Source organism: Hypanus sabinus, chromosome X2, assembly GCF_030144855.1.
Source record: "Hypanus sabinus isolate sHypSab1 chromosome X2, sHypSab1.hap1, whole genome shotgun sequence".
Classification (NCBI taxonomy): Eukaryota; Metazoa; Chordata; class Chondrichthyes; order Myliobatiformes; family Dasyatidae; genus Hypanus; species Hypanus sabinus.
In genome coordinates this window covers 17,158,253-17,174,942 of record NC_082739.1, presented here as the reverse complement: position 1 = coordinate 17,174,942, position 16,690 = coordinate 17,158,253, and the positions used below count along the sequence as shown (strand labels likewise).

At 37.7% G+C, this 16,690-nt stretch overlaps 1 protein-coding gene across 3 annotated transcripts in view; it reads left to right on the top strand.

Annotated features, from left to right (window-relative positions):
* The window catches only part of LOC132385197 (uncharacterized), a 39,006-nt gene extending 22,856 nt beyond the window's left edge, over positions 1 to 16,150 (top strand). The window contains exons 6-7 of one of the 3 annotated variants that reach the window (XR_009509109.1): positions 11,609 to 11,733; positions 13,005 to 16,148. Coding sequence is in view for 2 of the 3 variants with exons in the window: in XM_059957092.1 (XP_059813075.1) it covers positions 11,609 to 11,625 (17 nt within the window). In the remaining variant the exon portion in view is untranslated. Of the gene's footprint in view, positions 1 to 11,608 lie in introns of all 3 variants that reach the window. The other 2 variants (XM_059957093.1, XM_059957092.1) reach the window with 2 other exon arrangements.
* The last annotated feature ends 540 nt before the right edge of the window (positions 16,151 to 16,690 follow it).

Below are 16,690 nucleotides of genomic sequence, written 5' to 3'. Positions count from 1 at the left end.
TACTTTGATTTATGAAGGCCAATATGCCAAAAGCTTTTGTTACAGCCCTATTTACCCGTGATGCCACTTTCAAGGAAATATGGACCTGCTTTGCCAGATCCCGTTGTTCTACCACACTTCTCAGTGCCCTACCATTTAGTTTGTACTCTCAAGGGACAGCATCTCTGCATTAGGTTCCATACCTGAAGACCTTATGAAAAGTTGACTAGGCTCCAAGACAAAGGAGGAATTCTTTAAATTATAAAAATAAATATAGCCTTACAAATATTTATAACAACTTGTGGACCAGTACTCTACCAGACTCAATACAAGAGGTTCGGGACTTCTATATGAATATTTATAGAGCTGCGATAAGTGCAATTAATGCATTACAGAACTATTGGCATTTCTATCCCTATATATTTCTCAATATTATTTTCTTTAGATCATAGCTGATAACATTCAAATGAATTAACTAAACCTAATTAAAATCAACTCTAGTCATTCAACTTGATTCACACCCTTTAAAAGCTTTGACAGTAAAACTCAAACTCAAGATATACAACCATTATGCAGTGTTTTGGTGGAAGAGGGAATTCCAGCTTTTCACCACCCTGTGCTGGGAGAAATGTTCCCTTATTTCACTATTAAATAGCCTAGCTCTTCCTCCATCAGAGAAAGTGTTTGTTTTCCCCTCTTATCCATGCTCCTAAATCCCTTTATCATTTTAAGGATCTCCAAATGATCGGAGTTAAAAATTTAAAATATAGCTTTTTTCTAATTGAATCACCTTTTATGGTGCAAATACCCTCTTGTCTACCTCACCCTAGATATTTTCATTGCTAAAGGACCATGCACCTCTTCATGGTTGCAGCACATCACTGGCTCCAAAGCTAATAACATCTTCTGCAAATTCCTGATAGACCATTCAACCTGCATCCACCTGGCATCTTCTGCCCTTCTACTTGAAGCTCTTGAATGAAAAGTCAGACCTGCTATTTCCAGCCCAAAGAACCACAAGTTCAAAACATCAAGTGCCACCAATCTGCAGGTAGTCTCAGCCCAAAAAGAACTTGGAAGGTTGGGTGAAGACTGTGAATGTGGCTCACAAACCAAAGATTCCATTAATCCATTGATATAGATGACAAATAACAATGGACCCAGCACTGATCCCTGTGGCACACCAGTAGTCACAGGCCTCCACTCAGAGTAGCAATCCTAATACTAATGTAAATACTAATTTATTAAAGGGAAAGGGTGTAGCTCGCATCCTTATCAAACTACTACCCTTCCTGTTGCTCTTCAGAAGTACCTAACAGCAATAATCACAATGTCCAAAAGCTGAAGAAAATGAGCACAGTAAAGACCCCCCTCCATCCAGTCCCCCTCTAATGTATCTACAACCTTCTGAGGTATATAGACAATCAATTCATCATTATATTCAGCCCACACAAAGAAAGAAATGGATCATTTTTATCGGAATGTGGTGGCCAATATTTATTATGCACCCTCATTGTCTTTCAGTATGCATTATTTCTAAATCCTAGAAATATCTGCCCAAAAACATTGCAGGAGGACCTTCACCAGAAGGACTTTGTTTGGTCACGATGGCATGTCTGAAAGGAAATTAAAGTGTGTAACAATTCCTGACCTTACCAGCAATACTCACTTCCTGAAAAATAAATCTAAAATGTTCTATTTATCTGATGTTCACATTAAATTTCTTTATGAGCTAAATATAATGATAAATTAATCATCTATGAACAATAATGTAATTTGTGAAATGGAAAATCTAATTTAGATTGAAACTTAAGCTGCTCATTATTTTCTTGATCGACTAAAACTAAGCATTAATTGAGTGAATGATGGTAAAATGGACACAATAGAAGGAAAGTAGAAACCAATTTCAAATCATTAGTAATTATATACAATATCTGTACCCAAATCAACGAGGATGGCGATGATACTTATAGGAAGGGGTATACTGGCAATGGTATAAACGAGAAATTGACACAATTCAGCCATGTTCTTGGTTAGGGTGTAGGCAACTGACTTCTTCAGATTGTCAGAAATCAGATGACCTACTGGACACTAATATGTCAATTAATTAAACTTTTATGTACTAATATGCAAGTCACATTATTACACAGCTCTCTGTACTGTATTAACTGAAGGTGGTGAAGGCAGGTGCTCTCGCACATTTGAATCACCAAGGCATAGCAGGCAACAGACCAAGTGCTGAAAAATGGGATTACATAAGAAGCTATATTTAGCTTAGATATACAGTGGATTACAGTTAATTGGTTGATGCCCTACTTCAAATTTTCATGGAAATAGTTAAAAAGGTGTAAAAAAAAGACAAACTACTGTTTAACTGAGTAACAAATTATGTATTTAGGTGAAATACAGAACAAATTGGAATGCTACCAATTATAAAACTCTATTTTTCCTAATATTTATCAACAGAGGAATTCACAAAGTGTAGAATGCTGTGTTGTTTTGATTGACTATAAATGAACAAAATCATCGCAGACACCTAGTGCAGATAATGGACTGACTGCCTTCATACAATGCTTTTGATGATTGCATCCTTCAAATCATCATTTTCATTGTAACATTCAAGCTGATTGATGGTACCTTCCAATTCTTTGTAGTTCCTAGCTTATTGAAATAGTGAAATTGTCTCATTTTCACTTCCAGCCATTTCTGGCATCTCCATGCCTGAACGCTTGAAACCATGGTGAGAAAAACAGTTTTGAATTATCCTACCACACATTTCTTGCCAACTATTAACGACAAAAATCACTGCTTTTAGAACACAGACAACTGATACTATTTGCACTGTGCTCAGAGCCAACAGTTCTTAGTGTTTAATGGCCACACAAGTGCATGCAACGGATGCTACTTAGAAACTGTTCGGCAACAGTCTCATGTCCCAATTAAGTGGCATAGTGTTCCAAATAAGTGAAGGGAATTTCTCGATTAGTGTTTGTTCTTTATGAATTGCTCCAAATAAGTGGCTGCCCCACTTATGACCCAAATAATCAAAATCCACTGTATTTCAATTATGAATTGGAGTCTCTCCTCCACATACTTGACTCCATTAGTGTTGAGTTTTCTTTATCAGTTAAATTCAAATCTAATTATTCGAAAGGATGAAATCCCTTTCATCAGTTACATACAACCTGAATTAATATATATCAACACACCACTTAGCAAATCTAAGTCCACAGCACTAAGCCTAATTAACTTAGTCGAATTGTGGAATCATAAGACAACATTGTTCATTCTTGCAAAAATCTTGTCTCTCTTTTCCTAGTATTGTATATGTCCATATAGTGATATTAGAATCAACACTGAATATGCCAATCTCTGCATGGTTAATTGTCTAGACTGAAAACTAGATAGTCAATGCAAGCAGAATATTAATTTCAAGAAATCAGAGCATTCTAGTGAAGCCACATATTGAATAGTTTTATTAAACTTGTTCATTAATGCCAAATGATCCTCAACTTGCTGGGGCCTTTCAGAGGGCAATTAAATCGAAACTATAAGTCTAGATAGCAGTTTCTTCAAAGCATTAATGAACCAATGGTTTGCTTTGCAGTTGTCTGATGGTTTCAGTGTCTCCATTGTCGATACTTCTTTTAGTTCAAATGTAAATTCGATAGATGCTGTAGTTAGGGTTTGATCTTGTGTCTTTGGAACACTTTGGAAGGAAAAACTCAAAGGCAGAGTACAAAGTAAATGGCAGGATACTTGGTAGTGTGGAGGAGCAGAGGGATCTGGGGGTACATGTCCACAGATCCCTGAAAGTTGCCTCACAGGTAGATAGGGTAGTTAAGAAAGCTTATGGGGTGTTAGCTTTCATAAGTCGAGGCATAGAGTTTAAGAGACACGATGTAATGATGCAGCTCTATAAAACTCTAGTTAGGCCACACTTGGAGTACTGTGTCCAGTTCTGGTCGCCTCACTATAGGAAGGATGTGGAAGCATTGGAAAGGGTTCAGAGAAGATTTACCAGGATGCTGCCTGGTTTAGAGAGTATGGATTATGATCTGAGATTAAGGGAGCTAGGGCTTTACTCTTTGGAGAGAAGGAGGATGAGAGCAGTCATGATAGAGGTGTACAAGGTATTAAGAGGAATAGACAGAGTGGACACCCAGCGCCTCTTCCCCAGGGCACCACTGCTCAGTACAAGAGGACATGGCTTTAAGGTAAGGGGAGGGAAGTTCAAGGGGGATATTAGAGGAAGGTTTCTCACTCAGAGAATGGTTGGTACGTGGAATGCACTGCCTGAGTCGGTGGTGGAGGCAGATACACTAGTGAAGTTTAAGAGACTACTATACCGGTGTATGGAGGAATTTAAGGTGGGCGTTATATGGGAGGCAGGGTTTAAGGGTCAGCACAACATTGTGGACCGAAGGGCCTGTACTGTGCTGTACTATTCTATGTTCTATGTTCAGATCAATAGACTAGGTCACTAAATACAAGGTGTGTAACGTATCCACCATGCTAATGTAGTGTAATTGCATTATGTAATCACTGAGAAAGTAAAGAGATTCTCAAATCCTGGGAGCACTTCAAGGAAAACTAAAAAGCAGAATTATGAAGCAAAGGTAAGGGGTTTTGGCCAAGGCTTATTTTACAGAGGTCTATATGATAATTAAATACTAATGGATAATGCAAATACAAATGTTACAATGCATGAAACAGAGTTGAACATGGAGATACAAATTCAAGTGGGTAATTGGGAAGGACAGGAGTCTGTGGGTGCTGAAATCTTGACCACTGCACACTCCGTCCTGATATACAGGGTCTTAACACAAAATATTGACCATTCTTTTGTCATCACAAATGCTGCTTGACCTGCTGAGTTCTTCTGATAATTGGGATGACTCTTTTTTCAATGAGGGATTAATGAATAGTAGAAGTGTAAAACACAGGAACATTTATTGGGTATTGTAATGTAAAGCTGTCAGTTACTCTGAACGAATAACCCCAGATTCCTGAATGTATTAGCTCATAATTTGTGAAAGTAAAACACTTTTTATGAATATTTACAGAATTGGACTTCTCAGTGAAGAGTGAGGGAAAAATCTAGGAAACTGTATGCTTCCTAAGGAAATATGACCCCTGAAAACCCTCATTTGTTAAACTGGGAAACAAAGTTGCTAACAGTAACTTTTGAAAATTAAAATTTCTTGCTGAAATATCTTTTAAAAGGAAGGTTGTTTAAAACCTTTCTTCCTGATACCCACCATCTCCCACACATTCCTCTCCCTCGGTTTGAAAGTTAGGTCAATAAGAAATTGTACAGATTGGTAATACTCTGATCATATCTGTAACTATATTTTAGTGGTTTGTACCTTCCTCCACTCCAGTGACTATTGAAGCAAAGTTATTGGAAAAGTTGGCTGCATTCTCAGCTGCATCTAAGCCTGCAATTCCCATAGCTAATCCAATGTCTGCTTTCTTCAGGGCTGATGCATCGACACCATCTCCTGTAACTGCCACAATGGATCCCTGTTTTATAAATAAGAATCTGATGAGATTACCAGATACTTTCTAGATGAGAATCATTATGAAGCTCTGTATTCCTCAGTCTAAATGACAAATGTATTGTGACAGTAGGAGCAATACTTTTCAGGTCAAGTTACAGAGGGGTGAAAGACTCCTATAGAAAATAAAAACTGCAACTAAAAATGTATTCTAGTTTTTACTGGATCAGTCAAATATAGTAGCCATAAGAGATGATTGCCAGTTCAATTCTTTCTGTGAGGCTAAAATTATAACTGAGAACTAAAGATTTGTGTGTGTTGATTGTTCAATCCACAAATGATCTGAAAATGCAATAAGGGTGACTAGGATTATCTAGTTGTTACCAACTACTTTGATAATGTTTCACTGTACCTAAGTGCTTATGATGTGTAGGATAACCACAAAAGCTGAAGGATGATATTCCATATTTGGTTGCTTTCTGAAGTTGTCAGGAAGCTACTCTAACCTAACATTTTCTTGGATTTTGGAAGTTACATGCAGGGTTAGCAAGTAAATTAGACTGGATATTTTAGACTGGAGGGTTTTAAGCTATAACCTGAGAGGTAAGTTTAACCTAACAACTTTGCAAAATTCAACTAACCTTTATTCAGCCTAATGTTTTTTATTTGGTCAAGTTTTGGAGGGATTGTTCTTAAAGGATGCTTTCAATGTTGGGCAACAGACACAAAATGTTGAAGGAACCCAACACATCAGGCAGCATCTATGACCAGAAATAAACAGTTTACATTTTGAGCTGAGAAATGTAAATACTGCCTGACCAGTTGAGTTCCTCCATTATTTTGTGTCTGTTGCTCAAGATTTCCAGCAACTGCAGAATCTCATGTTTCAACATTGGCTCCTCTTTGGAATCAGGAAATCCTATTACTGTGAAGTGTTACTGTTGTAATTCTACTGCTAATGGAACTTCATCCCAACCCCCAATCTCATAAGCTTTCAAATGTTGCAGATATGTTCATGAGCCTAAACAGTGATTCCACTGAAATGGGGGAGGTAGACTTTGGCTGTTACACAGGGCTGGGATGGTGAGCATAGGAGGGAATCAGAAATAGCCAATGATTGAACTGGAATCAAAAGAACACTAAAACTAGAAAAAAAACACTTCGGCTTTGTATTGAACTGTAGATCATAGTTTAGTTTTACCTACCCACTGGAGTAAATTCATTCAGCAAAGAATGAAAGGAGAAAGAAAGAAGGAATTATGTCCCTTCTTTCACATAATCAGGACTGCACAGTAAAACAAGTAAGACACAATGAAAATGGCACTAACAGAATTGAGATGAAATGTTCATCTAATCTAAATTAAATAGCTTTGACAATTAATTTAAGACAGTTTTGGCAAGGCAGAAAAACCCACTTGCCTTTCTACAAAAAGTGCTGTGGGATATTTTATCTGAAAACTGGTAACTACAACAGTGCTGCACTCTCTCCAGTGTGCAGATGATACTATGAATTGTTTCCTAAGGAGGGGTGCGAACTATGGACTTGAAAGTGAACATTCTAGCACTGGTCCAAACAAACTTGCCAACTCAACGAAAGTTACCTGTCTTTGACAAGCTTCAACAATAATTCATTTCTGCTGTGGTGCTGTACTGGCAAATACAATTTCAGTGTGACTCATTAAAATATCACTTAAGAACTCTGAGCTCATGTCTTTGACTTCAGAACTATTTATAACAGCAGCTTTGACATCTCTGGATCACTCAAAATAATAAGAAATATGTCACTATTATACTGTATAATACTGCATTTTAGTATAAATTTACAAAGCATGAAATCAATGGCAATTTGCAGTTATTTGATATTGTGCCTATGAATTAGATCCACTTGCACCTCAGAATCCATCTATTGGTTTTGAAACCTATATAAAATACACAAAGCAGGCTTAAAGAAGTTCTCGCTCTGTTCAAAAGAGCTTCCTCTAAGACACCTGAGAGATGCTTAGAGGGGTCCATTTTCAACAGCAATGTCAGGAATGCAAAAGCTCTGACACCAGCACTTCAACATTCTGACAAGTCAATTAAGAGTCACAGATGCACAGTACAAAAAAGAGCCCTCAACCTGCTGCGTACCACTAACAGAGCACCATTGGGCGCCATTTTAGTGTAGTGGTTAGCGCTACGCTATTATAGCTCATGCCAGAGTTCAATCCCAGCATCTTCTGTAAGGAGCCTCTGTATGCCATGCCCCATGGAATGTGTGGGTCTTTTCTGGGTCCTCCAGTGTCCTCCCACACTCCAAAGATGTACTGGGTAGGTTAATTGGTCATTGTAAGTTGTCCCATTACTAGGTTAGCATTAAATCTGGGTTGTAAGGGGTTACTGGGCAGTATGGCTTAAATGGCCAGAAGGGCCTAGTCAGTTGTAACCCTAAATAAAATAAAATAACCATTTTATTTTAGCACTTATTTACACTAATCCTACACCAGTCCCATTTTATTCTTCCCACATTCCCCTCAACTCCCCAAAGTATATCTACCACTGATATACATGCTAAGGGCAATTTATAATGGCCAATTAACCAACCAAACAGCCAGCACGTCTTTGGAATGTGGAAGGAAACTGGCATTCCTCGGGACACTCAGGCAGCCACAGGGCAATTCCCACAATACATAACACCAGCTGTGCCACTGAACATCAGACATACAAACAACTTTGTAATTCTTCCCTCCCATCAGTGAAAATGTACCAATCCAGCTGTCAGCTCCACTGTGCTACACCCCTAACAGGGAGCTGTGTCAACAAAGTTCAGATTAGACACCTGCATATATAATGTTGTGTGCCAACATCCATCAGTCCTCCTTTACTGGTATTATCCTCTATTCCAACACAGAATTAGCTAGAAGTGCAAAAATATGCATTCAGATGTGTGAAGTGCGTGATCTGCACATTGATCTCACTACAATTTCTGCTCAAACTAAATCTCAATAAGGAAAAATCTGTCATGTCACAGATTACCTCAATTAAAACTTTTATGCACTTGACCGACATTAAGGCATTTTGCAGCATCTTCCACTGTCTCATTATCAGCTGAGATAATACCAGTACTTTTTGCTATAGCCATTGCGATGATTAAAGGATTACTGGAGATCATAAATTACCTGGAGGGAACAAAAAAGCATAATTAAGAGCCATTAAAAATTTGATGCTAATTCCAGTATTTCATACATTGATGTTTCTTTGATTTCAATAATTTAGAATATTCTGAACCAAATTAAAAACATTTTTAAAATTGCTAAATTTAGAATAATCAAATTAACAACATTTTGATTTTATAGCCATATTATCTGATGTAATTCAGAAACTGAATATGTATTAGTTTTCAATTTACATTATTCACATTTGTTCTTAAGCTTTCACCAGTGAAGTTAGTGTGCGAGTTCATTTGTATGCACTGATGTGTTTTCCAAATGTTTTCAAATGCTAAGTCTAGATCATAAGAAACAAGCTTTTCATTCAGAGCTTCTGTAGATATTCCTATAGATGATGATATGGTTAAAATTATATTTCACAAATGTATACTTTTCCCTGTCTATGAACAAGAGCCACAGTGTGGTAATAGTAAAATATTTTTTGACAAATCAACCTTGACAGGTGTTTGGTGAATACTCTGATAGAAAAGAATTTGCAATAAAGCCACAGTATATTTTTTACTCCAGGCACAGGTTTGCAATACCTTTTGCCAAATAATTTAAGCAGTGGGAGTGTTCAGTAACCTAGTTTCACATACCACTAAAGCTTTAGCTGCTGATCATTTTATTGAGGGGGAGAGCCCAAGGCTCTGAACATATCATCTCCAAGCTTTGTTTAACTTCGATGAACTTCTAAAATGGTGATAAATACAGACATTTTACAAGAATTGAAATAGTTAATCTCTACAACAGTACTGAAATAACCCTCAAAGTGGCAAATGACATTCTTTGCAGCTTATGCTGTGGAACTTTTTCTTATAATTCTTCTCAATGAACCCACAGTCTTAAATCTAGTTGATTTTGCCAATGCCTTGCTTTCATCATTCAACTGGCCAGTCTGACGCTGTGACCAATTAAATTGCAGCTTGAAAAATGTTTTCTGTTCCCACCCCTGCACCCTTAGCCTTGGACTGGCCCAATAACATGGCACTGGCCTTTCTATATGTTATCTACATGTTACCCATCTATGATATACCCATCTATATCAACATTTAAAGTCACAAGATCAGAATTGACAAGTATAGGAATGACACAAAGCTATGCCTTAACCTTTCTGATCCACTCCAATGCTTCAGACATTGCTGATACCCAAGACCGAATGATTCCCTACAAGTAAATGCTTGGAACAATTTGTTTGATCCCTAACCTTAGTGTTTTGACCACCATTCCTACCAGGTACAATCATAGTGCTGAATTCTCATCCACATATCTGCTCTATTTAAACTGCCTATTTCTCCTTCTGTGACCATCTTGGCTGTGACCCACATCAACACATCAGCAACAAAAGAGGCATCCATTGCTGCTTTTGGAACTGATTATTCTAATGTATTGGTCTGATGTTAATGAAACACAATATCAAAAGCAGAATACATCATGCAACTGACAAGATATTACACATTTATTTATACTGACAGGAGACAGCTTCCTCCCACATAAAATCTTACAGTACTGGTGTAAATTATTCAAATCAATGCAGAAATGCAAACTCTTAAAATTACTCTTGAAAACCTTCAGATCATAACACAATGAGTTACAACAAAAATCTCAGCACTTTATGAGCAGTTGGGTTCCCCAAATGTTCATAAGTCCTATCTCAACGAATCCTTTTCAATAGTTTGCCCACTATTAACTAAAAAGACTCACTGGTCTATAATTTTCTGAATTATCCATATTACCTTTCATGGACAATGGAGTAACATTTGTACCCTCCAGTCTTCTGACACTACTTCAGTCCTGAAACATCGACTGCTTATTCCCCTTCATAGATGCTGCCTGGCCTTCTGAGTTCCTCCAGCATTTTGTGTGTATTATTCTAGTACTATACCTATAGCCAGTGAGGATACAAAGAAACACCAAATGTGCATCAGCCTCTTCCCTCGCTTCCCGTAGTAACCTAGGGCATATTCCATCCAGCCTTGTGGGCTTATCTAACTTAATTTTTTCCAGAAGTTCCAGCACATCCTATTCCTTAACATCAACCTGTTCTAGCAGTCGAGCCTGTCCTACACTGTCCTCACAATCATCAAGGTCCCCCTCACTAGTAAATACTGCAGCAGTGTATTTATTAAGGACCTCCTCTCCTCCAACTCCAGGCACATTTCCTTTTTTTATCCTTGATCAGTCCTACCTTCACTCTAGTCATCCTCCAGTTCTTCACGTACATGTTACACGTAGAATACCTTAGGGTTTCCTTAAACCTACACACCAAGGCCTTAGCATGTCCCCTTCTAGCTCTCCTGAGTTCCTTTTTAAGCTCCTTCCTGGCTACCATACATCTCTCCAGAGCCCTGTCTGATCCTTGCTTCTTAACCTTAAGTATGTTTCCTTTCTCCTCTTGACTAAATGTTCCAATCTCTTGTCAACCATGGTTCCTTCACCTACCATTCTTTCCCTGCCTCAATGGGACAAACTTATCTAAAATCTCATGCAAGTGCTACTCATACAGGTAAGTCAGACAGCCTTTTGGAAAATTGACTTTTCAATTCAAAGGGTATCACTTTTCTGATGTTCATGGCCATCAAACAAAATTTTAATTATGTTTCTCTTTCCAAAGATGCTGCCTGACCTGCAGTGTGTTCCCAAAATTTTCTGGTTTTCTTTTATCGGTTCTCCAGACACTGGGAGCTTGAATCAATTAATGATCATTTTTGACCTCCTATTTGGAACATTTCACATCTTAAAGGGGAAAGGCAATTTGTAAATTTAACCCTAGGTTATCCTGGATAATAAATTTAGTCTATTATTTCTCGTAATAGCTAATAAAATACTGCAAATCTCGTACATCCTTTATTAATTTCAGATGTTCAGTAAATAATGCAATGATTGCTTTTCTTCCTTTCAACCCAACCCACTTACTTTCTGTTTTTTTTTTTGCAACAGGGCATCAAGATCGCTGAGAACTCAAATACATAATATAATTTAGAGACAAGAAAGTCAAATCTACTCCAAATCTTTAGAGATTGCCGTGGTTAGAAATCCTAGTTCAAAGTACATTTATTACCAAAGTATGTATGCTATATACAACTTCGAGATTTGTTTTCTTGCAGGCAGCCACAAAAACAAAGAAATATAATAGAACTGATTAAAAAACCAAACACAACAAAGACCATCAAGCATCCAAGGTGCAAAGAAAAAGAACAAATTTTACTTTTTTTATTGTGTGTCCAATAACATACAGAATACAAACCGCAGAGTCCCCTAAAGTGAATCCACAGCTGTAGTCAGTTCAGCTTTGCAGCTGGTTCAGGAGGCCAAGGGCTGCAGGCCACAGCCACAGAGCCAATTTAGTGCTGAGGTGTGTAAGCCTCATGGAGTAGTGAGCTGAACACTGATTCATCCTTCACCCACGGCCTTGACGCCCTGATCTTTTAAAATCAGGATTGGCACTTTAATTGGCCAAACATCATTCGTTTTTCACTCTCGGGCCCCAGCCCTGCTGCTTCGATCTGGCCCCATGTTTGCTTCAGCAATGGCTAAATATCAGTTTGTTTTTTAGCCCCCAAGCCTGGGCCTCACTGCTTTGATCCAGGCCCAAGCTCCACTGACGACCACCACAACCGTACCTGCAATCTCGAGTATCCAGTTTGCTGAATCTTTCAGGATACCACAAAAACGCTAGGACATACAGAGGGTTCAAAATCACAGTTTCCAAAGGGAAAGTACAGGCTGCAGATTGCAGTGTCCATAGTCCAGAAAGAGTATAAGGCCAACAAAACATAAATCAGACATTGGAAAGTTCCTTTTTCAAATCCATATATTTGTCTCTTGGTAAATATTGATGGCAAAATCCTGGAATTATAAATCATCAGAAACTCACTGATTATATTAAACAATATGTATCAAAAGTCAAAAAAACAGTCATAGATGAACACCAAGAATTGAATTGAAAGACAATAATTCTGGTAGATGTGAGGAATAGAATTCCATATAATTTGCAGATTTGCTCTTGTCCATATAGTTTAAACCTATTTTGAGACGTTTCCTGAGATTTATCAGAAAATTGAAGAATCAGACATTACATTCAAAGTGACACCTAATTGCATTGTGAGCAGCACCAGTCAGCTTTTAGATCTAATTAATTTTAAAACAGAGGTCCCATCAGTGAATGATCTCAGAAAACGTGTCAAGCTTTAGGCTTTCATTTCAGTCCATCTAAAATGCATCAAAAGGCACTTTAACAATACCAAAATATAAAAGACTCTTGAGTGTGACACTGAGTTCAGATTTGTACACGGTGCGGTTCTGTTACCTAAATCCTTCTCACTCACCACTCCAGGTTCAACTTAAGCTGTATGAATAGCGTCTCTTTCATCAACATTCAATGGAACTTCCCTGCCCTGCAGCATTATGGTAGAACAAGACTCCAAGATGCGTTCCAGTTCTCCCTTCAGCACCAAGAGAAGGCCTTCGTCATATGGATTGTCTTATGAATGAAAAGCTAAAAATTAAAGTGATTTAGATAAGCATGTCTGCCTACAAGTACTTATATCATATTTCTCACTATAGAGGCAGTGGCCATGCAGCCCATCGTGTTTGCTGGGTCTTAGCAAAACTCCATTAGTCATGTTGATTCCATGCAAATGGCGCCTCTCACATGCTCATCAACTCTACCCCGATTCCTCTACTACCCACCCACACTAGGGGCAGTTTATAATTGCTGGCTGATCTACCAACCAGTACATCTTTGGAACAGGAGAGGAAACCAGAGCACACATGGAAAACCCACACAGTCATGAGGATGATATTTAAACTTCACCAAGGATCAAGATTGAACTAGGGTCAATGCAGTTAAAAAGCATTGGCACTAACCGCTGCACTAGCATGCCTTGCATAGTATGTCATTTATTAACCATTGTGCGCAACATTGCAATAAGGCCTAAAGATCTAATTCAGTATGAGCACAGCTCTTCTATTTAAGCATAACACACTACCTGTAGCAAATCCCATCAGTAACATAAGCTCAGAAAATGAGGTGTATTGTATTTGATTTTGAGTTTATCTAAAATGTTCCAACAGGCAGCTAAATATCATACTACCACATTCAACACAAAGCTTAGAATTTTTATGTTAATATTAGAAAAGTGCAAACATTTCATTTTTAAAAACAGTATGAATTTATCCCAAATATTCCAGCACCAGCAAGTTGCGTGATCATTTTCTTGGTGATCTTATAAAGATTACTTTTCCCACAATAACCATGGTTGTTGTCATCTCTGTGGCAGGTATAAGATACAAAATGACATGCCTTCAGAAACCTCCATCTGTGTAGATCAGTTCCAATCAATACTGCAGATTTCTGGGCATAAAAAAATTATGAGAGTATAACTTATCTGTAGTTACCCAAATAAACTTTTTTGGTCATCCATCAAACCTACAGTCCTAATAAATCTCTACCAGCAAAACAGAACTCGTTGCAAAATCTCGACATCTATTTTCTAAGACAGCAAATTCACAGTGAGGCCAGGCTCAGCAAGGAAACAATCTACACTGCAACTCACAGTCAGTCTCTAATAAATATTGGTCATTTGATATACTTTTAAGAATTATGTGCGATATGCAGTATGACTTTGAATACATTGCTTTATCATTATTTCAATGAGATGATTATTGTTTGCCAGCAGTTAAGGATATTTCATTCAAAGTTTTATCCCATTTGCTTGCCTTACAAACAGAAATAGAGAGGAGGATTTGTGAATGCTGCACCATCACTGAAAATGTCTCTCATATTTACTATTTCTCTTGTTATATTTTTACACTGTCAATGCAGTTTATATGCTCTCAAATATACATGAATGATAATTAAATGAATTGAAATTGCATTCAAAAAGAACATGTGAAATAGAACATAGAATACTATTACACAGCACAGGCCATTCAGCCCAAGATGTTGCGCTGATCTTGATGTCAATTTATACCAAATGTCCTGCTCCTGTGTATCGTACATAGCCCTCCATTCCCTTCATTTTCCTGCGTGTATCTAAAACCCTCTTAGGCATCACCAGACTATCCGCTTCCATGACTAACCAGAATAACCTATTCTGGACACCTACTACTTTCTGTATAAAAAATGTGCCTCTCACATCACCATTCAGTTTCTCACTCATATAAGCATTTCTACCTTGGGGAAAGGATTCTGACTATCAACCTTATCTATGCCTCCCATACTTTTAAAGGGTTCTATCAGATCTCCCCGCAACCTCCAATGCTCTAGAGAGAACAGCACAAGTTTATCCAACCTTTCCTTACAGCTCATACATTCTCATCCAAGCAGTATTCCAATAAACATCTGCAGCACCCTCTCCAGTTTCCACATCTTTCCAATAATAAGACAACCAGAATTGCATGCAGTTCTCCAAGTATCTTCTATAAAGCTGCAGCATGACTTCTTACTATTGAGAAATATACCTGACATAATCACTATACATACCTGAAATATAACCACTATGTACTGGCTATTTACTATACTATGTAATCACTTCTATGTACTGAATATTACTCTGTATTAGTTTACTAGACACATTTTGCTATGTATTGTTTTAACTAGATACCTTGTATTCTCTTAGCTACATACTTAAAGAACACCTGTTTAGCTAACAGCACTAATTAGCTGAAATGTACCCCATATATTATACAATAGAATGGCTTATGAAGAGATAACGGTGGCAGACAGGATAGTATGAACAGGAACTGTAATGTGAGGGAGGTTAAGGGAGGCTGACTGAGAAACAACCGTGGCCAGAAATGAGGCCCAAGATGTGAACTGGAAAGAAATACTGGTGGTGCACCGAGAGCTAGGCAAGAGCGATAGATTAGTTAATGTATAGATGATATGCAACTAAAAATTGATTGGGTATGCTGATAAAACCGAAATGTAACTGAGATAAGAAATTACTATAAAGAATGCTGTACACCGGAGCTCGGTGGGCTTTCGGTGACAAGTTCATTGATTGCCTCAGCCTTTGTTTGCAAAAAAAGGTTTAAATTCTCGAAGAATTGTCTGCGTCTCCTGGTCATTTCAAGTAACCACAACATTACCAAGCATGCCAGCACATACAGCATCATTACCAACTTATCTATTTGTGTAGCCTCTTTCAGTGTACTCCATCCATCTTTATATTCATTTGAACGTGACAAGAATAAAACTGACTGTATGCAACTGACATCAGCAAAATGGCTCATTTCTAGGTCCTTCATGGGTCTTCCAAATCAAAGTATTTCACCAGATGTGAAAATCTTTGAGACATTCACACACAGTGAAAAGCAATATTTAAATGAAGTTTTTTTCTTTCTTTATAATCTTAGTAAGCACAGACAGACTGAAGGTTGGTCAAATGCTTTTGCTCCTTAACTGAACTACGTAGAGAATATACTGTGTGTTATCTGGAAACTTAAAATTCTACTGTGCTTTCCAACTTGTCCAGTACCTGAAACTTGTTGGTAGAATTGAATAGTTTCTCAAATATTTTTTATATTTTCACTTCTGAATTCCATCACTTACCAAATAGAATCTCTGAAAACTTCAGAAAGGCACTTTCCAAGGCATCTTCAACCAATTCTCTCTGCATTCACAAAAAAACAAAGTAACATTTGGGTTAATTAATATCCTTAATAGAAATATTGTCATTAATCACAGTGATACTGTATACCAATAAGACTGATTGTCCACTGCCCATTCATCCATTTATTGATTGTATTTACGAGACTCTGCTTAAAGGTTAAACTATTAATGAGCTATAAAGCCACTATTAATGGAGTATGACATATAATGCCTTCAGAATGCTGAACGTGACAACAAAATTACAAAAGTGGAAGCCGGAAGAAATTGTGCTGACGCTTTCCAGCCTTTTGGTTAAATTCGTCAGGACTTGTGGCCAAATCTCAAGGATTGGCCAAAATATTAAAGGTGGACCGAAGAACATTTAGCCATTAATGGAAATGGCAAAAAATGACACAGGGCTCCAA